The sequence below is a fragment of the Halichoerus grypus genome, chromosome 3 (assembly GCF_964656455.1).
Source record: "Halichoerus grypus chromosome 3, mHalGry1.hap1.1, whole genome shotgun sequence".
NCBI classification, from domain to species: Eukaryota; Metazoa; Chordata; class Mammalia; order Carnivora; family Phocidae; genus Halichoerus; species Halichoerus grypus.
In genome coordinates, this window is record NC_135714.1 from 159,962,953 (window position 1) to 159,987,916 (window position 24,964).

General features: G+C 44.7%; 1 protein-coding gene and 1 pseudogene across 2 annotated transcripts in view; both read left to right on the top strand.

The window, feature by feature from the left end:
* The window catches only part of ENTPD4 (ectonucleoside triphosphate diphosphohydrolase 4), a 40,545-nt gene extending 21,695 nt beyond the window's left edge, over nt 1-18,850 (top strand). The window contains exons 7-13 of one of the 2 annotated variants that reach the window (XM_036075083.2): nt 1,205-1,264; nt 1,738-1,892; nt 3,762-3,928; nt 7,330-7,654; nt 9,654-9,739; nt 10,686-10,847; nt 13,363-18,850. In XM_036075083.2, the coding sequence (XP_035930976.1) occupies nt 1,205-1,264; nt 1,738-1,892; nt 3,762-3,928; nt 7,330-7,654; nt 9,654-9,739; nt 10,686-10,847; nt 13,363-13,591 (1,184 nt within the window). In that variant the 3' untranslated portion in view covers nt 13,592-18,850. The remainder of the gene's footprint in view (nt 1-1,204; nt 1,265-1,737; nt 1,893-3,761; nt 3,929-7,329; nt 7,655-9,653; nt 9,740-10,685; nt 10,848-13,362) is intronic. The other variant, XM_036075084.2, reaches the window with a different exon arrangement.
* Nucleotides 3,947-4,958, top strand: LOC118524784 (ubiquinol-cytochrome c reductase complex assembly factor 2 pseudogene; annotated as a pseudogene).
* Nucleotides 18,851-24,964: the final 6,114 nt, after the last annotated feature.

Below are 24,964 nucleotides of genomic sequence, written 5' to 3' on the forward strand. Positions count from 1 at the left end.
TGAGAAAGGACGATATTCTGCCATTCGTGACAAGACGGATGGACCTTGAGCACGTTATCCTAAGTGAGATAAGTCTGACAGAGAAAGATAGTACTGTTTGATACCACTTAACTTGTGGAATCTGAAAAAGTCAAACCTATGAAAAGAACAGTAAAACGGTGGTTACCAGGGAATGAGAGGGTGATAAGATTGATGGTGTTTAAGGGTGCAAACTTAGAACGAGTAATAAATAAGCCATAGAGTTCTTTTTTTTTTTTTTTAAAGATTTTATTTATTTGACAGAGACACAGCAAGAGAGGGAACACAAGCAGGGGGAGTGGGAGAGGGAAAGCAGGCTTCTTGTGGAGCAGGGAGCCTGATGTAGGGCTCGATCCCAGGACCCTGGGATCATGACCTGAACCAAGGGCAGACGTTTTAACGACTAAGCCACCCAGGCGCCCCAATAAGCCATAGAGTTCTAATGGGCAGTATAATGAGTATAGACAGTAATATTGTACCCTGTGTAATAGGTATCACTATAAGGGCAATCATACTACAGTGTATAGACCTATCAGAGTAACACACTGTACACCTTAAACTTATAAAATGTTACATGTCTGATTTATTCAATAAAAATGAAAAGTTGGAGAGGTCTTGGATTGTCAGGCTGTGGAGTTTGGCCTTTGTTCTGGAGGTCAAGCCAATAGCAGAGAATAGTGTGGGATGGAGTGGAGGAGGAGGGCAGGAAGATTGACTAGGTCTCTGTGACAGCTTAAATCAAAGTGGAAATGAAAGTGGGTAAAGACTGGATAGAGGAAATGTTGTAAAAGGGAAACGAGGCTCAGCGACTGAGTGAAAGCAAGGGATGAAGGAACTGGAAGAGTCCGAGTTAATTTGTTTTTTTCAACCTTGCAGTTGATAGGTTTAACTTCATAAAGTAAAAACCCCATTATTTCAAAACAGTTTCAAACAGAAGCCGGCACTGAGGGAATTCTATTTTTGCCTATGTAAATGATAGGAAACTATCAATTTTAAAGTTGAGAGTTCTTGGAAAGCCACTAGGAAAATATACATCAGTAGGGATGCTTTATTTCAGATAATGTGTTCACAGGTTGTCAGGGAGTAAAGTAAACGAGTTGTTTGCACTAACTGCATCGATAAGAGTTGTACAAAGTGTCTTAAAAGTTTATCCTTCTTATCTTCCTCCCCCATAAAATGTCTATAGGTGTGTATGCTTGGATTGGCATTAATTTTGTCCTTGGACGATTCGAGCATATTGAGGATGGTAAGTATCATGTTTCCAACAATGTGTCTGACTAGAAATGATGGCTGGTCTGTCTAATCCCAAAGGATGAAAAAGGAGCTAAGTTTTGTCTTTTAAAGATTTTATTTATTTATTTGAGATAGAGAGCATGAGCGAGGGGCAGAGGGAGAGGAAGAAGCAGGCTCCCTGCAGAGCAGGGAGCCAGATTCGGGACTCGATCCCAGGACCCTGGGATCATGACCTGAGCTGAAGGCAGACGCTTTACCGACTGAGCCACCCAGGTGCCCCAGGAGCTGAGTTTTGTGACACAGCTAAGCGTGTAGGAGTAGAGAGAGGAGCTGCTCTTTCCCACTATGAACTTGGCTTTAGGTGGGAGGAGTAGGCTGAGTTTGCCCAAGTGGGCTTGGAAGTACCATGAAAACAAGAGGACTCCTCAGAAGATCCCCATTCTCCGGATTGGTTCTGTTCCAATGGATGTTTCTTGTTCTTTGCAGATGAGGATGCAGTTGTGGAGGTTAACATTCCTGGTAGCGAAAGCAGGGAAGCTATTCTCCGTAAAAGGACAGCTGGTATTCTGGACATGGGAGGCGTGTCAACTCAGATAGCGTACGAAGTTCCCAAAACTGTAAGCTTTGCCTCCTCACAGCAGGTTACTATCCGTACAAATTTTCTTCCGTTTGGTTTGGTTTTCCTTTAACATGTCTCCATCCATTTTTGTTTTGTTTTCTGAGTCTGAACACATCTTTACTATGCTTCCTGAGGCCCTACCTTCCCAACCCAGGAGAACGGAGTCAGGAGGAAGCCATGCGAACCTCCGCTAAGCCGTTTGTGTTTGTTCATTGAAGTCAGCTGGTTTGTTTTCTAAACTGAGAGTTTTTGTTTGGTATAAATTTTAGTCACATGCTTGAATTTTTGTTTGTATTTTCTCTTCAGTTACTTCTTTTCTCAACAGATACTGTAAAACTTAATGTAATGGCATCATATTAAGTTATAGTTGGGGAATGTACTGGGGTTTCTTTTCAGGCTCAGACAGCTTTTGACTTTTCTAGAAAGGATTGGGGTTTGTATGCACTGCTTGCACATTTCTGAACTTAGGGTTTCTTCTGTTTTCTCCCATGCCCCTCAGGGCTCGCAGTCACTGCCTGGAGTTTCCCACTAGGCCAGGCAGCCTTGTATAGAGAGCACCAGAAAGGTTTCCACATGTGTTCCTGAACTGCTGCATGTCTTCATGACTCTGTTACCACTCAGCTGTAAATTACTACCAAAGCCTGGTTTCCTACACTTTCCCCTAGCATGGTGTGGTGGTTAAAAAAGTCTGGGCTCCATCATCACGCTGGCCTCACTAGATGTGTGACCTTAAGCACGTCACTTAACGTCTTTGAGCTAGGTTCTTCATCTATAAATGTGAATGCAAGCACCTCTCACACAGGGTTTTTATAAAGCTGAAATGAGATAGTGCATATAATATATCTGATGCACTGCCAGCCACCTCGTGGTTGCTCACTAATGTTATTGGTATATTTATTAAGCTCTTTACAAAAATGTGTTGTAAATTCAAATATTACAATCTGTGTGTTCTGCTTTCATCCAGGCATGCCTCTAGAAACTATTACACTCTTCATTAAAAGTCATGTTTTCCCCCCCAAGACAAAGTAAAAAATACATAGAAAGTGAGTTTGGAAAAATACTGAAAAATCAGGGTTAAAACTTTTCCATGGGTGCATCATCCAAAAAAATCATTGTTAGCATTTTGGTGTATTTCTTTTCATTCATTTTTCCGTGTTTATGGTTTTTTTTCAAATATAGTTATTATAATCTTACTGTTTATACAATGTTGTGTCCCTTGTTTAACAGCGCATAAGCATGTTCCTCCATTAACTGTTGATTACCATAATTAACTAAACCCTCCTTGGAGTTGTAGATTTTTTTTTTATCTTTTAAAACAATTTTCTTTTAAGATTGTATTTATTTATTAGAGAGCAGGAGTAGCGGGGAGGGGCAGATGGAGAGTTTCTGAGAAGCAGACCCCGTGCTGAACAGGGAGCCCGATGTGGGGCTCGATCCCAAGACCCTGAAATCATGACCTGAGCCAAAGGTAGACGCTTAACCGACTGAGCCACCCCGGTGCCCCAGAGTTGTAGATTTAGATGACACTCAGTTTTTTCTGTCACAGAACACAGAGGTCATCTTTGTATGTAGAGACTTTTTGATGTTTAGAATTATTTCTAAAGCATAGGCTTCAGTAAGTAGGTTTACTAGATCAGAGGATATGAACTATGTTGCTAACTTCCCTTTACAAAAAGCAACGGTATCACAGATGTGCAGCACATCTGGATTCTCTTAAGTCAGAATTGTCATATTGAAATCTGAGGGATGCTTAGAAGGGTCCTTGGGAAATGCAGAAGCAGAAATTTTTGCTGCTTTTAGATGAGAATCTTTTTAGATCCTTCTTTTTCACAGGAGGTAATTTTTTTTGTATTGCTTAAAATATTAAAGCTTTTTATCCTTGCATTTGCAGGAAGAAGTAGCTAAGAACTTGTTAGCTGAATTTAACTTGGGATGTGATGTTCACCAAACTGAGCATGTGTACCGAGTCTATGTGGCCACATTTCTTGGGTTTGGTGGCAATGCTGCTCGACAGAGATATGAAGACCGAATATTTGCCAGCACAGTTCAGAAGAACAGGTAAAGCACCTTCCACTTCTCAGGATTCACTTTCAAGAAAACATATGGAGGCAAAGCAGGGAGACCTCAAGTAGCAGAAGTCTATCAGTGCTGTCAGCTTTTGACTCCCCTGCCAGCTGAGAAATGAAAGGACAGCAGGATCCCTACCTTTGGCCCTGAATCCTCCTAGGCTCTGAAGGAAGAGCTCTCTCTCAGACCCACACCTCCCTGGATTAGAAATTTCACTATTAATGTTTTGAAATAGTTTTGAGCCCTGGGTAGTGTATTTCACATTGCAAAGTCCTTGGGAAACTCAGCACCTGGGCCACTGCAGATGTCCTGGAGGCCTGCAGTAAGTGATGATCAAATTGTCTTTGATGATGGAAGTGAATTATGTGATGTTCTGGTGTGTGCATTTAGTGGATAAGGCCATAGAGAAAGAAGTTATGCAGGAAAAAGAAGTGATCTAGAAGTCTAAGTTAGTGATCTTAAACATTTTCCCAGTGAAACTTCTAAAAATGAGTTTATGGGGTGCCCAAAATGGCGACCAGCCACTACCAGCATTTCCTTAAGTTCTGTGAGGACCGGCCAGTGGATGAGAGCAGACAGGGCTGGGACTTGGGCACTTAACCTGCAGCAGCGGGAACACAGGCCTTTCAGGAGGGAGAGAATACCCAGATTCCAGAGCCTGAGGCCTGTGGTTAGATGTATGAGAGCTTAGCCGATTCCATTCAAACTATTACAAACACAAGTACCCTCATCCCAGAGACATGAGCTTCATCAGCCTGTCCATGGAAGAGTACAAGCTGATCCTGTCCACAGACACTTTGGAAGAGTTAAGGAAATGAATAAAGGCATATGGAAGACACTGCAGGAGAAGTTTGCCCCCAGGAATCCCAAAGAGAAGCAGAAGGCCTGGGCTTGGTCCTTATCTCACCCATGCACCTAAGCGTGGAGTCTTGTACCTTGCCATCATAAATAAAACTGCCCTGATTTACAAAAAAAAAAACTGAGTTTATAAAAAATTTTGCTATAGAAAATATATAAAACAAAAGCAACACTTTATTTTTTTTTTAAAGATCTTATTTATTTGTCAGAGAGAGAGAGAGCACAAGCAGGGGGAGTGGCAGGCAGAGGCAGAGGGAGATGCAAACTCCCCACTGAGCAAGGAGCCTGATGCAGGACTCGATCCCAGGACCCTGGGATCATGGCCTGAGCCAAAGGCAGACACTTAACCGACTGAGCCACCTAGGCAACACCTTAATCAGTTTAAATTTATAAGTTTAAGTATATAGCAATTATATATGTGAAGTTGGTCCATAAAAAAAGCAAAGCTGTTTGGATGAATAAAAATATCTGAAATCTGGGATTATATAAAATATCCTATTAATTACTGTGTTTAGTTTTTTTTTTTTTTGATAACCAGTTTTGAGGGAAAAAATCCCAATTCGTAGAGTTAAATGGTAGTATATAATTCCTTGATCAATTTAATCTTGATAAACCTGTGGAGGCCTGAACTTTAAGAAAGACCAAGTCAGAGCCATTCAGTACCACATTTTCCAGAAATTCACGTATGTGAATAGGAAGAGCAATAAAAAACTTGTTCTTTTTCTGCTCCAGACATTAATTGAATGGTGTTAGTTAAGAGATTGGTAGTCCCATCATTTCTTTTAAATGTGGTATATATTATAGTACGTTTTGGTATAATAATTTTTTATAATAGTATTAAATAGAAATATTTTATAAGTGATGTTTGAATTAGAACTTTGGAGAAACACCTGCAATGCTAATTTTTACTAATTGGTTTTAATGTCAAGAAACTTGCATGACAGTTCAGTGGTCCTTCTTAATTAAGATGTAGGGCAACTAAAAACAGTAGTGTTGAAGTACATTTGACTAGTCTTGCACTTTTTTTTTTAAAGATATTACTTATGTATTTATTTTAGAGAGAGTGAGTGTGTGTGAGCCAGGGGAGGGCAGAGGGAGAGAATCTCAAGCAGACTCTGCACTGAGTGTGAAGCCTGATGTGGGGCTCGATCTCACAACCCTGAGATCATGACCTGAACTGAAACGAGGAGTCGGACACTTAACTGACTGAGCCACCCAGGCGCCCCATCTTGGACTTTTGTAATAATTATAAACATTAGTCATCATTTTATACATATGTCATGAATTGAGCCTTGAAATGCATAGTTATCTCTTTGCCATCAGTAGCAATTGAGTTTTCAAAATAAGACATTTTTAATTAATGGCAAAGACCTTAATTTATTACATTCAAGTGCATTTTGAGTTGCCCTGATCTTTGGAATAAACAACTTGTCAGTTGAATGACTGATAGTAATATTTAAACACCTTTTAGGCCCACGTGATGTCACGGTATCAAACACTAACATAAACGCGGTTGTTGTGAGCTCTTTTCTGTTCCTCAGTTGCTTAGCAGTGAGAAGTGGTGAGTACATACAGTGGGATGACAGGTCTTAGTGCAGGGACCTTTCATCGGGAAGTCAGTCATAAGCACAGTGCGTTTCAGTGGACAGTTAAGATTTCTTTTCCATGGGACTTCTCAGAACCTTGTATTACAATAGAAACTCTCTTACCTGCAACAGTTGGGATCAAAAGTTGATTAATTTTTAAAAATCAGTTAAAACAGAGAATCAAAAATAGAATTAAACAGCAGTTTTATTTTGTTTTAACTTAAGTATTCATGTGCCAGTCTTTTGCTCTGGACTGAGGTCTTTTCTCAGGCTACACCCGTCATAGCTCTGGCACGCACTGCACCTGCTCATCTCAGTGTCATTCTGGCTTCTTTAAAGACTACCAAGGGCTTAACAGACATTTGTGAAGCAATTTGATACCAGTTCTTCTCAATTTTCCCCGTTTTTTTAAACCTTGCTAATACTGAATTTGACAGCAGTTTTCAAGCAAGCACCTTGCCTTTATCTAAGGCTTGGAGCCTGGCTTAGATGGGGCCAGTGACTTCTTTCCACGGTCACATTTCATCTCTGTACACTGAAACCCACAGACTCTAGTGGCAGAACAGGATTGGAAACGACACAGCTGGTGGGCATTCACCTGCAGTGAACTTGAAACCGAGAGGAGCGTAGGAACCACAGACGCTCGGGCTGAGAGTGCCAGGCCACGTTCCAGGGTACGGAAAGCACTGGTCATCCGACAGGGTAGCTGTCTCACTGGACCCTGTTACAGTGTCTGCCCTACACACGTGTGGATGGATGGTGAATCTCCAGGAGGGGCCCAAGAACCTGTTTCCTTAACCTTATGATTCCAGAACACTTCTTCATTCCCACAGAACACCTCACAGAGCTCATGGTCCACAGAATGTCTTAAGAAACACTGACTTGTAGCTGCTGCTTCAAAACACATCTTTCTGTCAGTCTCAGATCAAGTTTCTCTTTGTCCTGTAGGCTTCTGGGGAAACAGACCGGTCTGGCTCCTGATACTCCATACCTGGACCCCTGCTTACCCCTAGACATTAAAGATGAAATCCAGCAAAATGGACAGACCATGTACCTCCGGGGAACAGGAGACTTTGACCTGTGTCGAGAGACCATCCAGCCTTTCATGAATAAAACGAATGAGACACAGACCTCCCTCAACGGCATCTACCAGCCCCCGATTCACTTCCAGAACAGCGAATTCTATGGCTTTTCGGAGTTCTACTATTGCACTGAAGATGTGTTACGAATGGGGGGGGATTACAATGCTGCTACTTTTACTAAAGCTGCAAAGGTAACCTTCAAAGAAACCCTCTTCCCCTGCATGCTTTTGAGAGACTGGTGTAGACAGTGGCAGCTTATGTCCCTCCTGCATATTGAGAGGCCTGGGTCAAGAGAAGGGGAAGGTGGAGGATGGAAGGGTGTAGTGCAGCATGTTGGGGATCCTGTTCCCTTGGTTGAGCAAGAGCCATAGTCCCAGCAGGAGTCAGAAGTCCACGGTGAGCAGACTTTGCCCCACCACTCCATGAACCACTCTGATCACGAGTGGCTTCCAAATGACAGACTTGTATACTTCTGGGTAATAATGTAGCCATGATCTGGCCACACTCCTGGCAGCCTTCCTGTCCCTTAGCTGCCAGGACCCCTGTTCTCTTGTTGGCCCCTGCCTTTCTGATGGTTGCTTAGGCCCTTTCAAGGGTTCCCCACCTTTATACCCCTTAACCTTGGGTGATCCCCAACAGCCATCTTTGGCCCTTGGACCTTCAGGCTCTTAGACGGTCTCACCCATGCTCATGGGTCGCTGCTACTGCCTGTCAAGAAGAGGGTCCAGTCCTGACCCCTGCCTACAAGATTTCATGTCCCAAAACAAACCCACCATTTTCCATTTGTTCCCCTCGTTCTGTGATGTTGTCTGGGTTAATGGCATCCCTGACCATCTAGTCCACCTCCCAAAACTCAGGAGTTCTAGACTTCTCCCCGCCATTCCTTCCCGCCTCGCTGCACATGCCCCATAATCAGTCAACAAGCACATTACTTGATGCATGACCATTTCTCAAAGCCTTCCCTATGTTCCGTCCTGCTCTCACCGCCGTAGTGAAGCCTGCGGCTATCACCTGTAGGAGCCTCCCAGTTGGTCTTCTTGCCTCTGGTCTCCCTCCGTCGTCCATTCCTCACGCCACTCCCAGAGAGTTCTGTCCAAGACACAAGTGCAGTCCCCTCTCCTTTTTACAGTCTTCAGCAGCTTCCTTTTGTACCAGGATAAATTGCAAGTGCTTTCACATGTCATCCCCACCCGGGAGCATCCTCTCCCCACCCAGCACACACGCCCTCACTCTCATTACTGCGGACTTCATTTCCCTGACATCCAGCCTACTTCCCTCCTTGTTCACGGTGTTTCCTCTGCCCTCAATGCCTGTCCACACCTCTCATCCCAGACCGAGTGCTGTTCTGTGTTCCCTGCTGCACGTTTCACCATCCCTCAGAGCCTCAGTTTCTTCGTCTTTGAAATAGAGGTTGGAATCCTAGCCATGCCAAGGAATGGCTTTAAGTATTCTGTTCAGAAAAGGCACTTCGGGGGCACCTGGGTGGCTCAGTCGTTAAGCATCTGCCTTGGGCTCAGGTCATGATCCCAGGGTCCTGGGATCGAGCCCCGCATCGGGCTCCCTGCTCGGCGGGAAGCCTGCTTCTCTCTCTCCCACTCCCCCTGCTTGTGTTCCCTCTCTCACTGTGTCTCTCTGTGTCAAATAAATAAATAAAATATAAAAAAAAAAAAAAAAAAAAAAGAAAAGGCACTTCGTGCTCAATAAATGTTAGCTATTAATATTATTACAAATAACTTCAGGAAAGATGGCACCTCTTGCCCTTCTCCTAAAGACAGGCCTTTTGTAGTCATGTTGGTGTTCCCAGGGCCTTGCACTGTGGAGCCACAGACCTAGGGACCCACTCAGACCTAACTGAAGTACCACTTCGCTTTTCCGAAAGTTTCTGCCTGTCACAGGCAGTCACACGGGGAAACGTAAGCAGTTTTGAAGAGGTTGGTTGTGGGCAGTGAAATTCTCTGTAACAATAACTTCGGCAGCATTTTAAGACAGAACAAGCACTGTCTTTGCTAATCAGTAAGTATTTGCTGGAAGCTTGTGCATCCTGTCTTCACGTTACACATAGACGTTAAGCTTGTGTTGCCTAATTGGAAGGATCTGTTTGTTAGGAATATGAATTTGGTCAGCCGTTTTTAAAATGAAGAAACCGTTAAACCTTTACCAATGATTTCTTTGGGGTGAAATTTCTTCTAGGATTATTGTGCAACAAAGTGGTCGATCTTGCGGGAACGCTTTGACCGAGGACTCTACGCCTCCCATGCTGACCTCCACAGGCTAAAGTAAGCAGTGGGTGGCTGAACCCATGTGGTTGCACGGAACCATGCTTCAGTGTTGGCACCTGGCTTGCCACACCCCAGCCCCAACCTGCTTTCGCATACTCATCGATCACTGTTTCTCCTCATCTATCCTGGGGCTCCTTTCAGACGGGACAACAGATACTTGTGTCCAAACATAGCTGACAGTTTTTTATTCAGTTTTGCTGTTCCTTCCACCTGGAGTTCCCTTGTTCATCCCCTGCTTGTAGAAGTCCTGGCCAGACCACAGAGTCAGGTCAGATGCTGTCCCTTTCGAGTCTCCCTCTTGCCCATTCAAGCAGACTCCATCCCTCTGTCGGTCTCCAGAGCACGCATTATGTCTCCCTAGTGACATTTATCAGATTCTGCCTTCCTTCATAATTCTTTGTTGCTTTTTTAAAATCCTGTCATTGTAAGTCATTTAAGTACATGGGCTATCTTATTATTTGCTATTATATCTCATTACTAACTTAGCTCAGCACTTTGCAATAAGTAAGACTCTAATATTTACTTTGCAATAAGTAAGCTTCTGATAAATATTTAGAATCATAGAATATCAGAGTTGAAAAGGACTCTTCTGCCTTCTCATTTTATAATTTAAAAAACTGAGGTCCAAAGAAGTTGGGACTTGCTCAGTATTTATCAGACAGTAAATGATGGAATGCCTGAGGAAAAAAATCTGTCATAGCAAGGTATGAAATCATACCGAGACCAAGTTTCATGCGCTAACCGATTTTGGCAGGTGAACTGTTTCGGGTTATGGGACAAGGGGCACAAACCAAGTCGATCAACTGGAAGTGTATAGGGTTGTTTGGCTGCCCAAAGTGCCGGCCTGTGCACCCACCATGGTCGCGGGGGAAGGACATCTCAGCGTACGGTTCATTTTGACAAGTAAATGAATCCCACTTATGTTTATGCTTGGTGTTCATAGGTACCAGTGCTTCAAATCGGCCTGGATGTTCGAGGTGTTTCATAGGGGCTTTTCATTTCCTGTCAACTATAAAAATTTAAAGACAGCCTTACAAGTTTATGACAAGGAGGTTCAGTGGACGCTCGGAGCAATCCTTTACAGGACCCGTTTTTTACCCTTAAGGTATGGCTATGGATTTGGGAACAAGAAAAACAAAATAGGCTTTTCTGCATTATGATACAGCATGGCAGCTGTGGTTTGCTGTTTTTTGGGGTGCGTGCTGGCCGTGGACAGGACTGTAGACCAGAGTTTGACTTTGGCCTTTCCCACCCGTGCTTCCTTCCCACCCCACCCATCCCATCCTATGCAGCACAAAAGCTTTTGATTATTCTCAAGCGTCTTTCCCTAACCCCTGCACAGAAGGGCTGTTTCTGGGGTTCTTCATCTTTATGGCTTTGGACTCCTCCTCAAAATACTGTTCTTAAGGTATAAAATAAATAACATAGGGTACAGAGGAAACCCCCGTATTGAAATACATTTATCAAAATATTACAGAACACATGCCTGTGACATATTTTTGTTAACACATGAAATAACCAGTCTGGCAGCAGAGCTAGTACTTTCTGTGATTTCAGTACAGGGACATGTGTCAGTATTTTGAGGCATCTGCAAACCACCACAGTGTGATATAAAAGATCTTCGAGCTTCCCCACGGTCAAAGTCACAAGTACTGCTGACACTGCAGTTCTTTGCTGTCCGCATTCATGGTCAGTGGAAATGCCAGTCAGAGACTGGCAAGTAAAGACGGACATTTCCCCGTTCACGTTCACAGACTGGCTGCCCGCTGACCCCACGTAAGAACCCTGGGGCACTGATAAACGAGGAATTCGCTTCTTGGGGGTTTTTTTTTTCCCCTTCATCTAATTGAGCATGTCCCAGCAGTCTGTTTAGCTGGTTCACCTGCAGACTTTGTGAGTAGTGGATATTACGGCTCACAGACAGGTGCTCTCGTTCCACATTGGCTTCTGTGTGTTAGTGAAACTGTCACCGTTCTTTTACATTTCTCTGATTTTTGTTTCCCGAATGACAATGATGGTAACTGCTACAGACTTATGAATGCACTTTCATGTGTTCTCTTGTTACTACTAACAATCACCCTCTGTTACGCCACATTAGCTTACATTTTAGAGGTGAGGAAACTGAGTCTCAGAGACTGAGATGACAGTTTTTGTCTGCAGCGCCGAGTCCTAAACCAGCTCCCTCTGGCCCATATCCTTGCACGTTGTTCCCATACCCTGCACGCTGTTCCTATACCCTGCACACTGTTCCCATACGCTGCACGCTGTTCCCATACGCTGCACGCTGTTCCCAAACGCTGCATACTGTTCCCATACCCTGCGCGCTGTTTCCATACCCTGTGCGCAGTTCCCATATGCTGCACGCTGTTCCCATACCCTGCGCGCTGTTCCCATACCCTGTGCACAGTTCCCATATGCTGCACGCTGTTCCCAAACACTGCATACTGTTCCCATACCCTGCACGCTGTTCCCATACGCTGCATGCTGTTCCCAAACGCTGCATACTGTTCCCAAATGCTGCATACTGTTCCCATACCCTGCGCGCTGTTCCCATACCCTGTGTGTAGTTCCCATATGCTGCACGCTGTTCCCAAACGCTGCATACTGTTCCCATACCCTGCGCGCTGTTCCCAAACGCTGCATACTGTTCCCATACTCTGCGCGCTGTTCCCATACCCTGTGCGCAGTTCCCATATGCTACACGCTGTTCCCAAACGCTGCATACTATTCCCATACCCTGCGCGCTGTTCCCATACCCTGTGCGCAGTTCCCATACGCTGCACACTGTTCCCATACCCTTCGCACTGTTCCCATACACTGTGCGCTGTTCCTATAGCTTGCACGCTGTTCCCATATGCTGCACGCTGTTCCCATACCCTGCACGGTGTTCCCATACGCTGCACACTGTTCCCATACCCTGCACGCTGTTCCCATACGCTGCACTGTTCCCATACCCTGCGTGCAGTTCCCATGCGCTGCGTGCAGTTCCCATACACTGCACGCTGTTCCCATAGCCTGTGCGCTGTTCCCATACCCTGCGCGCTGTTCCCATATGCTACACACTGTTCCCATAACCCTGCGCGCATTTCCCATACGCTGCACGCTGTTCCCATACGCTGCACACTGTTCCATACCCTGCACGCAGTTCCCATACGCTGCGTGCTGTTCCCATACCCTGTGTGCAGTTCCCATGCGCTGCACACTGTTCCCATACCCTGTGCGCAGTTCCCATACGCTGAGCGCTGTTCCCATACCCTGTGCGCAGTTCCCATACGCTGCGCACTGTTCCCATACCCTGCGCGCAGTTCCCATACGCTGGGCGCAGTTCCCATACGCTGCGCACTGTTCCCATAGCCTTCGCGCTGTTCCCATACGCTGCGCGCTGTTCCCATACCCTGTGCGCAGTTCCCATACGCTGCGCGCTGTTCCCATACCCTGCGCGCAGTTCCCATACGCTGCGCGCTGTTCCCATATGCTGGGTGCAGTTCCCATATGCTGCGCACTGTTCCCATAGCCTTCGCGCAGTTCCCATATGCTGCGCACCGTTCCACCGCGTGGCTTGCCTGACGAGTCCCGTCCTCACTTACCTGTGGTGTTTGCTTTTGTTTCCGTGCGAGCAGAGATATCCAACAGGAGACCTTCCGGGCCAGTCACGCTCACTGGCGGGGCTTCTCCTTTGTCTACAATCACTACCTGTTCTCAGGCTGCTTCCTGGTGGTCGTGCTCTCCATCCTGCTGTACCTGCTGCGGCTCCGGCGCATTCACAGACGGGCACCGCGCAGCGCTTCGACCGCCACCCTCTGGCTGGAGGAAGGCCTTCCGTCCCAGAAGATTGCCGGTACCTTGTGAGCGGGAGTTCGAGAGCCCCGCGAGACTTTCTGAAGGAAAAGCCATTTTTTGCCTCAGGGTTTCTCCTCTTTATTCTCATTTGGTTTTGTTTTTCCTTTCCCAATTTTTGTTCCTTGAAACAAAAACAAAATCCATTGTTTGTAAGCTCTGCTGTCCCAGAAGTGTTGCGTTTAGCCGTTTTGCATACAGCTTTAAATTGAGGAGCAGGGAAAAGGGAAAATCACTTCATTCTTGCTGCATAGGATGGCTACCTAAGACTTTGTTTTTCTTTGAGGTATGTTAAATTTTAAACAGATTCACTTTGATACTGGAGGGAATGGCAAAGCTGTTTTCCATCAGAGGAGGTAGCACTGAGAGTGATGTTTTCTCAGAACCAGAACACGACTGGCTGAATCATAGTCCGCTTTTTGTCTGTCTCAAAAGCTCTGACCTACACAGGGTGATGTGTAGTTTTTATTTATTGTTCAGATCTGTCACTGTATGTTTTCTTCGTAGGCTTAAAAAATCAAAACCATTTATACCCAAGATAGAAATATAGGAACCAGGAGGTAACTATTTTTAAAATTGATAATCCTGGAAGATGTGAAATAATGACTACAGCAGTGTGTGTGTGTGTGTGTGTGTGTGTGTAAGAGAGAAGAATGTGTGTGTGAGAGAGAATGTGTGTGCGAGAAACCGTGTGTGAGATGTTTTTGTGTATGTGTGAGAATGTGTGAGAGAGTGTGTGTTGAGAGAATGTGTTGAGAGAATATATGTGAGTGAATGTGTGTATGTGAGATGTTTTTGTGTGTGAGAGAATAGAATGTGTGTGAGAGTGTGTGTGAGAGAATAGAATTGTGTGAGTGTGTGTGTGAGAGAGAAATGATAAAGAGGATGAGAGAATGCATTGCTCTTTCTTTTAAAAACACACACTTCAGAATTTGTTTCTTTTTATGTAGAGAAATCCCCATTACCATTGTCTTTCATGACCACAGGTAATGACTTTCTCATTCCCACCTTTCAGCAGCTCTAGAATATTATGTCCTTGAGTTGGAAAACTCATCAAGTATCACTGGTTTTGAGGTCATGAGAACTGGAGCTAGAGCCTGCTGACAGGCACGTCAGCATTTCTTAGTGGTACATTTTTGCTGGTTTAATGTGCTCCAGTTTCTTCCAACTTCAAGTTGGTGTTCCCCTCCTTAATGAAAAATGGTCGCAGCAGTTTTATCTTGGAGACCCCATACTTAGCTTGACCAGTTGTCTTTATTACAGTCACAGTTGAGGCTGTGGTGGTAATGCCACTGTAAATCCTGACTAAGAGAAGGGCCTGACTTTAATACAAGAAATAAACTCACAGTTTGAGAAAACAAGTTCAACATTTTAAACAGAAACCTAAAGAGAGCAACTGGATTGGCTTATGTGAGATTGGTTGTTTTTCACCTATTTGTTTAGTTTAGAGGCTTTGGGAATTCCCATACCTAGTTTTTTTTAGGTGAAGTTCTTTTTGTGAGTGTGTGTACACACGCATGCTATTTCTTAATCCCAGAACAGTTAAATTCGTCTGGTTGGTAGCAAATGTGTATTTTGAGACCCAACAGCTGCTTCTCCAGACAGTATTCATTAGAGAAAGGATTCAGATCCGGAAGCCCTTATTTAACTTTTAAAAAAATGGATTTTACTTATGTTTATTAACTATTTAAAACAGGGCATATATCATATATATATTGATGACTTGAAAAGATCACAAATATATAAAAGAAATGCAAATTCTCTTACTCTGCTCTTCAGAGTGACTATTCCAACAGTGAGAAAGTTATTGGTAGAATCTTTGTCTCTCAGCTCTCCAGAAGGTTGGAGGAGCTCGGTGGTCATACAGCCTCTGGTGTGTGCTCTTGTGTCAGGGAGGAGGGAGGTAAATGTCCCTGTGGAAGACCCAGATTCTGAAACGCTGGTCTCCAGCTTTTAAAGTGCTTGGTCCCTGGTAAACACTGTTCCTTATCAAGACCCAGCCACACACGGGCAGTGTTGTAGATACCCCAGGAGTAGAGTGAGCTGGCATGCTTCCCTTGAATCCTCGGACAGGGCCTGTTCTGTGGACTGTGGGTGGCATCGGTGGTGAAGAGGAAGTGTGTTTACACTTGAGCTTTCCTGCCGCCAACCATTGGGCGTAGTAAGTAACCTGGAAATGAAACTCCTCAGACACCTGGAGTATGTGATTTTGCCTTAAAACCAGGCAAGGGTTAGCCAGCATAGGCCCAAATTTAAATGGGCCTTAATTAAGACTTCCTACCGTAAGTAGCCACCTTTTAAGTAAACGGTGCCAATTTGGTCCAGCTCTGTACCATCTGGGGAGCAGAATGGAGACAAACAGGAGTTCTGCTTTACGCCTGGTCTAAGGATCCCTGGGCAAGGACCTACCTCACTGTCCAAAAGAAATCCCAAATCAGGGTTCCAAGGCCCAAACAGCCTTATACTTTACATAGTTAAGTGCCCATGTTCCCCTGCCAAAGAACTCCTTGGCAAACTGTTGGCCACAGGGAACATCTAGAAGACTCTTGAGCTGCGAATGGTTTTTCAATTCTGAAAGGGTTATTAAAGAAAAAAAAGGGAAGAATATGCAACAGAGACTATACGTGACCTGTAGAGCCTAAAATACTTACTAAATGTCCCTTTATGGACAAACGTCCTGTTAAGACGTTCGCTGACCCCTGCACGGACAACCCCATTCAAGAAAGAATATGCGTTGGCATTCTCTTAATTCAGGACGCTAGTTACCATTTGTGGGCACGGAGAGATGGGCAAGAGAAGAGACCAAACTTCAATCTTAAAATATTTGAGTATGCACCAGAATTCCACTTCATCTTTCCCTTTATTTTCAAGATCCGTTTTCTCTTAAGCCAGCAAACATGCCCTCCCTGACAGATTTAAAAAGTGCTGTTCGGGAGGGCCCACCATGTGGTGCTGAGAGGCCTGTGGTCTCGAGAGGTTCGCACGTGGCTCTTTCTGATGCCACAGAGGGCCAGGCTGCGAGGCAAGGATGGGAGGAACTTAATTCAGGAGGAGAAGAATTCATATCAATTAAGGGCTGGCCAGAAAGGCAGGGAACTGGGAATGCTTGGAATAGGAAGCAAAAGAAATTGGACTGGTGGAAACTTGCTAAGAGCCTTTTTAGCAAGAAAAGAGGGGAAGAGGGGGCGGAGCAAGATGGCAGAGGAGTAGGAGACCTGGATTTCGTCTGGTCCCAGGAATTCAGCTGGATAGGGATCAAACCATTCTGAACACCTATAAACTCAATAGGAGTTCGAAGAAAGGAATAGCAACAACTCTCTGAACAGAAAAGCGACCACTTTCTGGAAGGTCTTTTCTGATTTGTTGAGTGTATATTTTCTGGGGACGTTGTTACCCTGTTAGCATTTTGTTCTCTCATTCATCTATTCTCCTCTGGACAAAATGACAAGACGGAAAAATCACCTCAACAAAAAGAACAAGAGGCAGTACCGACTGCCAGGGACCTAATCAATACGGACATTAGTAAGATGTCGGAACTAGAGTTCAGAATGATGATTTTAAAGATACTAGCTGAAAAAAAAATAAATAAATAAAGATACTAGCTGGGCTTGAAAAAAGCATGGAAGTTATTAGAGAAACCCTTTCTGGAGAAATAAAAACTAAAATCTAACCAAGTCGAAATAAAAAAGGCTATTAATGAGGTGCAATCAAAATTGGAGGCTCTAACTGCTAGGATAAATGAGGCAGAAGAGAGAATTAGTGATATAGAAGACCAAATGATGGAAAATAAAGAAGCTGAGAAAAAGAGAGATAAACAACTACTGGATCACGAGGGCAGAATTCGAGAGGTAAGTGATACCATAAGACGAAACAACATTAGAATAATTGGGATCCCAGAAGAAGAAGAAGAAAGAGAGAGGGGGGCAGTAGGTATATTGGAGCAAATTATAGCAGAGAACTTCCCTCATTTGGGGAAGGAAACAGGCATCAAAATCCAGGAAGCACAGAGAACCCCTCTCAAAATCAATAAAAATAGGGCAACACCCTGACATCTAATAGTAAAACTTACTAGTCTCAGAGACAAAGAGAAAATCCTGAAAGCAGCTCGGGACAAGAGATCTGTAACCTACAATGGTAGAAGCATTAGATTGGCAACAGACCTATCCACAGAGACCTGGCAGGCCAGAAAGGACTGGCATGATATATTCAGAGCACTAAATGAGAAAAATATGCAGCCAAGAATACTATATCCAGCTAGGCTGTCATTGAAAAAAGAGCCTTGTGGAAGAAAAACGCTCTCTGTTGAGCCTTGCTAGAAGTGCTACAGGAAACACTGTTGTCCCATCCTCGTGCCGTGTGATGCTTCTTGCTAAACCTCCCGAGGACGCGAGTGAAGATTTTACAGTCCACTGAGGGACATCACAGTAAGAGAACAAACATACCCATTTTGTACCAGTGCTTTTTGCATATTTCCGCCCTAAACTACTGGCATTAGGCCTGGGGGTAAGCTGGAGAAGCTGCCTGCTGCTAGGCCTGGCCCCCCCCTGCGCCCCGCTCCCCAACCCCCCAGAGCCTGGGAAGGTCGCTTGTTCACCACCCATTGTCCACACCTGCGCACTCACGCAAGCTCTAGATTGACAGATACTTAAGTTTTAAAGATCAGGCCCGCATAGTTTTCTTTAGAAGAAGCATGCATCACTTAGCAGGAAGCTCGAAAAGGCAAATGTGTTTTCTAAACTTAAAAAAAAAAAAATCAGCTTTAGGATTTTGTGTGGTTATGTGCAATGCAGCAAAACTACCTACACGTAAATTATTTTGTTATTTATTTCTACTTCCGTGTTTCATTTTTTATGATACTGATTTTCCTGTTCAGTAATGAATGATGTGACCAACCCAGGAGAATTCTTTGTTCTGTTACTGAGATGATATTTTACAGTTAGGAATTATAAAAACTAAGATCTTTTAAATGTTTTTTTTAATTATTATTTAAATGATGTTTTCCATTCAAAGTAAGAATAATCATCTTTGGGGTATTGTGGTGTCATATCATTTTCCATGTTTGGCCACTTCATGTTACCACACTTACACACAGATGGGTGTCGAGAACCAATAAAATGAAAGCTCATCCACTCGGCCAGAGACTCTGTGTGAGCTTGCTTTCTTATGACTGAAATAGATTTTTCTCTGCTGTTCAAATCTTGTTACCTGTTAGAATGCTTAGTTGAACTTGATTCTAAATTCAGTACAATAAATCGTCCGAGTCTGACTGCACACTCCGCATTTGCTGTATTTGTGTGCGTATAAGGAAGCCCTGTTGTCTGGAGGGAGGGTTCCCTGTGTTCTGCGGCACAAAAGCCAAGCGTTTCCCAAGGAGAAATATTTACCGAGGTGTAATATCCACCCATGTGTCAACAATAACAGCCATTCTGAGACAACTGTTGATAGGGTTATCATTTTAAAATACCTGTGAACTATGGAATATAGCCCAGAAAATGGAAATTAACCAACTTTTATGCATTTTTTCTTATAAGTAGCTATTACAATGCTAACTTTATATTACACAATTCTGCAGTTAGATCTAGGCTTAAAGTCATTGGCTTATTTCCAGAGAAACGTGAATCTCACTATTGTTACTAGTAACTATTAGAAATGACAACTTTTTTTTCAGCTACTTGAGAATATAAAAATAGAGGTTTTCCCTGGGGTGGGGGCAAGGTGGGCCTGAGACATAACCCAAAAAACAGAGGATAGAGACAGATGGAGAGGGAAGGGGGCGGCTGTTAACAACAAAAAGAAGAGCCTAAGAAAGATGTCCGAGAAGGGGTGAGGGACGAGCAGAGCAAAATGCGAGAATGGGGTGAGCACAGAGGCACGGGGCTTGGAAGGCAGGAGGAATGGCATGATAATATTGAAAGAGAACGGACTTAAATAATTTCTGAGGTAGTGCGGTAAATGTAGGTCTTTGGGCCTGAGGGTAAATACATGAAATACTTAAGGCATCTAAAGATGTCTAAATTTTACTCCACTTGATTAAAGAGAAGTAAGTACCTGTTTCCGACGGCTGCCCATGTTACCAGGGCCGAAAGGCAGTGGTTTGGGATTTCTGTTTGTTTGTTATCTATTTCCATTTGTCCCATGAATCTGGAATGCACCAGTGGGTCTTTTTTTTTTTTTTTTTTTTTTTGAGATCCTGAAATGCTAATGGTTTGCACAGGTTTTGGCGCTCACCCTGGTCTGGGAGCAGAGACGCGAACGTCATCTCTATCAGAGTCAGACTGTCTTCTTACGGAAAGGTCACCAGAGGACAAAGGAGTGTCCTTTTATCCCAAAGGCCTACATGGCAGATTGGGCCGTTTGCCTGGAGCATCCGCGTCTGTGTGAAACCAAATACCTTGAGGTGTCCTCCCAGCCCCACCTTGTCTGGGAGCCCGATGGCCTCCGCAGGCCATCTCACCTCCTCGTAACAAAAGGAGAGGTGACCTGTCGAGGCATTTTCATTTGTTCTTAACAAGCTGTCGGGTCCTCCTGCCCGGTGCAGCATTGCCTCTGTCTCTGAATGCATCCATTAAGGGGGACTGAGCCCTGCCACAGCCGACGGGGGCCGCTCTGGCCTCCCACCTTTGCCCTTCACCCTTGATCCTGTTGGGCAGGTGGATTACCTCTGGGCTCCAGACTTTACGGCCACTTAACCGTTTCTGTCAACAGCCTGTTGTGGGTAAGAGACCCAAATAAGAAGTCTAAACAAGAAAACGCAGCCTTCAGAAGGATTTCTGCCCTGAGAAAAATACCGAAGGCTTCTCACAGAACATAATGGTGGTGGTCACAAAAGACAGGCATCTTGTCTAAACGCATAAACTCAACTAAATGGAGGGGAAAGGAGACTTTTTTTTCTCCTGAAAAAAGGAGGAGGAAGAGTTGGTCTGTGGCCAGGTCATCAGAAGACAGAGCGCCCGCCTCATTCCCGGTGTGGGACTAACTCTTTCACTGCATTATTTCTAGAAAGTACCCAGGCTGGCTCTTCTCGCTGTTCTCCCAGGCTTATAATTGGTAGTTTTGATACCACCTTTCACCTTTTTTTGGCCTCTGTGGTAATCAGGGCTTGAAGTGGGCAATTTTGGAAAATGAATCATGCTCTTTTTGCCTGTGATTTCACAGCTTCAATTCCAGGAACCACTGCCCGCACTTTCTCCTAAAATTGCAGCTTTTCCACCCGGCACAAGCTTTTTTTATTACTTAGATCTGAGATTCAAAAAGACTGAGACACGTAAATATTTAATGGGTTCTACTTAGCCTTGTGAAGTTGTTTATTCCCGTCATGAGCAGCACAAGAGGATTTTCTGGAATTTCCTGGCCTGTCTCCATTCTGTTCAAATTACATGCTTAGATCACTTTCAGCCTTCGGTGACCCTGTGGTCCGTCAGTGTGTCTGTCCGCCCTGAAGCTCCCTGCACATGGGTGATGATGTGCTTGCTCCCTGTATTTTTATATTCATAACTAAGCCGAAGAAGAAAGACTTTGTAGCATATAGTTCTTCCTAAATATTTGTCCTAATCAAAATCTGGTTTCTTTGTCACATCACCACTTTAGGTTCCTAGGGTTTACAAAGCAGATCTTTCTACACATCTCTCATTCTCCGTCAGCTTTCTTCTTTCAGGATTGCCGAGCTTTGTGCCGTTATAGCACCGCCCGTGGCATGATGGGCGGGGGGACATGGGGCTCCAGGGCCCTCAGCAGTCCCCCGGCTTCCTCCTCCCACTGTGGAGTTCGCTCAGGGAGCGGTGCATCTTAGAGCTCTGTTTAGAAAAACTTAGGAAAATCAAAGTTACTTCAAGTGGCTTCCTTTCTTCTTAACCCACTCAGTACTGACAAAAAGGAGAAAGAAACCTCAGAATCAGGTAGAAATGAGTAGGGATAAAGTAAGATGGATGTTTCCCAAAGCCAACTTAGAGGAAATGATTTCTGTATATTGATCTTATTCTAAGCATAACTTCAGAATTTTTTTTACTCTAAATTATCCTTAAAAGTCACTTACTTTTTAACACCCCCCCCCACCTCTAAAGCACCAAATGTAAGGGAGAAAGGATGGATAAGGAAATACCAGAAGAGGGGCCCCGGGGTGGCTCAGTCGGTTAAGCATCTGCCTTTGGCTCAGGTCATGATCCCAGGGTCCTGGGATCAAGCCCTGTGTCGGGCTCCCTGCTCAGTGGGGAGCCTGCTTCTCCCTCTGCCTCTGCCCCTCCCCTGCTCATGCTCTCCCTCTAAGGCTCTCTCTCTCAAATAAAAATCTTAAAAAAAAGAAAAAAGAAAAAGAGTGCACCTGGGTGGCTCAGATGGTCAAGCGTCTGCCTTTGGCTCCGGTCATGATCTCCAGGTCCTGGGATCGAGCCCCATGTCCAGCTCCCAGCTCAGCGGGGAGTCTGCCTCTCCCTCTCTCTGCCTCTCCCCCTGCTTGTGCTCTGTCTCTCTCTCTCTCAAATGAATAAAATCTTAAAAATAATAAAAAATTTAAAAAAGAAACTCCAGAAGTAAGGATTTTTGTTCAGCCACCATAGTCAAAGCTAACAGATGGCAGACCGAGAAGGTATTTGCAGTGACTACAATGGACAAGGGATTAATATATATTTACAAGGTTTCTTGCAAGTCAACAGGAAAAAGGAAGTCAGAAGAAAAATGGGCTATGGGCCTTAATAGGTGGTTCACAGAAGGGCAGGCCCAAATGGTTAACAAGAAGAGATCAATGAGGGAGCCAGAGAAATGCAAATGAAAATAAAGAGCCCCTCGAATGCCAAACTTCAAGGGTCAGCAGTGATGTGGGGACAGTAACTTCTGTATTGCTGGCCGTGGGGTAAACCGCTGCAGGCACTCTAGAAATCGAGCTGCAGGCACTTTATTTTTTTTTTTTTTTAAGATTTTATTTCTTTATTTGACAGAGACAGAGCGAGAGAGGAAACACAAGCAGGGGGAGTGGGAGAGGCAGACGGAGAAGCAGGCTTCCCGCCGAGCAGGGAGCCTGACGCGGGGCTCGATCCCAGGACCCCGGGATCACGACCTGAGCCGAAGGCAGACGCTCAACGACTGCGCCATCCCGGCGCCCCGCTGGAGGCACCTGGAAACTTGGCTGTGCGTATGTCCAAGTGCCAGTGCTTCCTGGAGAGATGTCTACTGGGGGCCATAGGGCGACTGCAGAACGATGCTCTCTACAGTGTTACTCAAGCTGCCGTTGCTGGAGGCAAGCACGGTCTTGGATCAGTCAGTGGCAGGTGCCTACAATAGACTACTAAGCTGCTGTTAAAAACAATGACCTAGAGATCAGTACAACAGCATGGGTGGATCTTAAAAATAGTGTTGAACACTTAACAAACAAGTCTTCTAGCATAATGCCATTTACGGAACTATGGCCCACAACACGGTGTCATGAGGGTACGCAATATATGCCTATTGGCGTCTCTCAAACATTAAAATGGATGTTTTGAGGACACTGATTGGTTATGGAAGGAGGACAAAGGATAAAACTGGTCTCGGTTTTCGGCTGACCAACCACATGTGTTTGCCCAGGTCTTTCCTGGTTGTAGTACTGAGAGACTCACGTCCCAGTAAAGCCTCGTTTCAGGGCCAACAGGAATGGTTGGTTACCCCACTCCCATCCTGTCCCTTCAACACAGCAGCCTTGAAAAACTTCATTCAGGTAATAACTCTTGTTCGGCAGCATCCGGCCAGGTGGCTGTCTATTACACTCAAAGGAAGAACCAAAATTTTTGTAATGGCCTGTGAGAATTCACAGTATGCTTCCCCGGTGGCACACCTCTCTGACACCTGTAATTTCTCTCCCCGACTCCCTGCTCCAGCCCCATTGGCCTTGAGACCTTCAATGACTTGCTGCCCCAAGAAGGCCCAGCCAGCCACCTACTTAAAACTGATACTTGTTCCTCTCCCCAGCACTGTCCATCCTCCTTACCCTGCTTTCATTTTTCCCCCATGGTGCCACCTTCTAGCATACTCTACATTCATTATGTTCATTGTGAAGCTCTCTACTAGAATGTAATCCATGGGATCAGAGGGTTTCCGTGTTCATTTCAGTGTTCTATCCCTAGTGCCTGACCCAGGATCTGATACACAGTAAAGGCTCAATAAATATTTGTGGAATGAAAGAAAAAAAGATCCTTATGGCAGGGGGTAACTGGAGGATGAGAACTGAGGAATATGCTTAACTCCACCTTCTACCCCAGGCCCTGAGGCAGGTAGCAGGGCTCAGACTCCTTCCTTTACTGTGGGGGGAAAGAAAGTGCTTCCTGTACAGAATCATCCCAACTGCGTAATAGTGGTCTACGATGTGCCCGGCAGGCTGTTTAAACACTTTATTAATTTACGTGATCCTGAAGACAACATCATGAGGAGGTGCATTTATGACGCTCATTTTATTGGTGGAGAAACTGACATGGAGAGGTTACATAACTTGCCCGCAGCTACACAGCTAGTAAGATGGGGGCTGGGATTGGGAATCTGGCAGCCTGGCCCCTGTCTACTCGAGAGCCAGTATGGCACAGGAAATGTGGCCGGTCCCAATTGAGATGGGCTGTAAGTGCAAAACACACAGCAGACTTCAAAGACTTAGCACACAAAATTAAGTGAAATATCTCAATTTGTTCATATTGGTTACATAAGACATGATAATATTTTGGTTATATTGAGTTAAATAACAGATGATTGCCACCTATTTTACCTTTTTTAATATGGACAACTAGAAATGTGACTTGTGCACTTACGTTTCTATTGGACAGCACTGCTCTAGGCCCTTCTCAAAGCATGGTCCCGAGACCCGTGGCATCGGAATCACAGAAGCCTGGTAGACGGCTGGTCTCAGACCTCCTGAACCAGATTCTTCATTTTACAAGGTCTGCAGGTCATTCGTAATGCACGGTGAAGGTGGAGAAGTGCTGCTCTAGACCAGGAGTCAGCAAAAGTTTTCACCAAAGGGCCAGCTAGTAAATACTTTAGCTTTGCAGATCATACAACTTCTGGCCAAAACTTACTTCACTGCTTTGTAGTGTGCAATGTGTCATAGACCATATGTAAATGAATGGGTGTGGCTTTCTTCCAATAAAACTTTTTTTTTTCTTCACAAAAAGCAGTGGTAGGCCAATTCTTCCCACGGGCAGTTTTCCAGCCCCTACCCTAGACCCTACACTATGCTGGGGCTAATTTTAAGAAAACGCATCCTGCCTCCAAGATCCCACCCTCTGCCTTTCATTTCCTTCCAGACTCCTCTTGGGAGTTACCTACCCTGATTTCTGTTTCCTACCAGACGTTACTCAGGTGTCCCACAGGATCCTGAAACTCATGTCCAGATATGAACCCCTCCTCCCCCCATACCTCCTCTCTCTATGC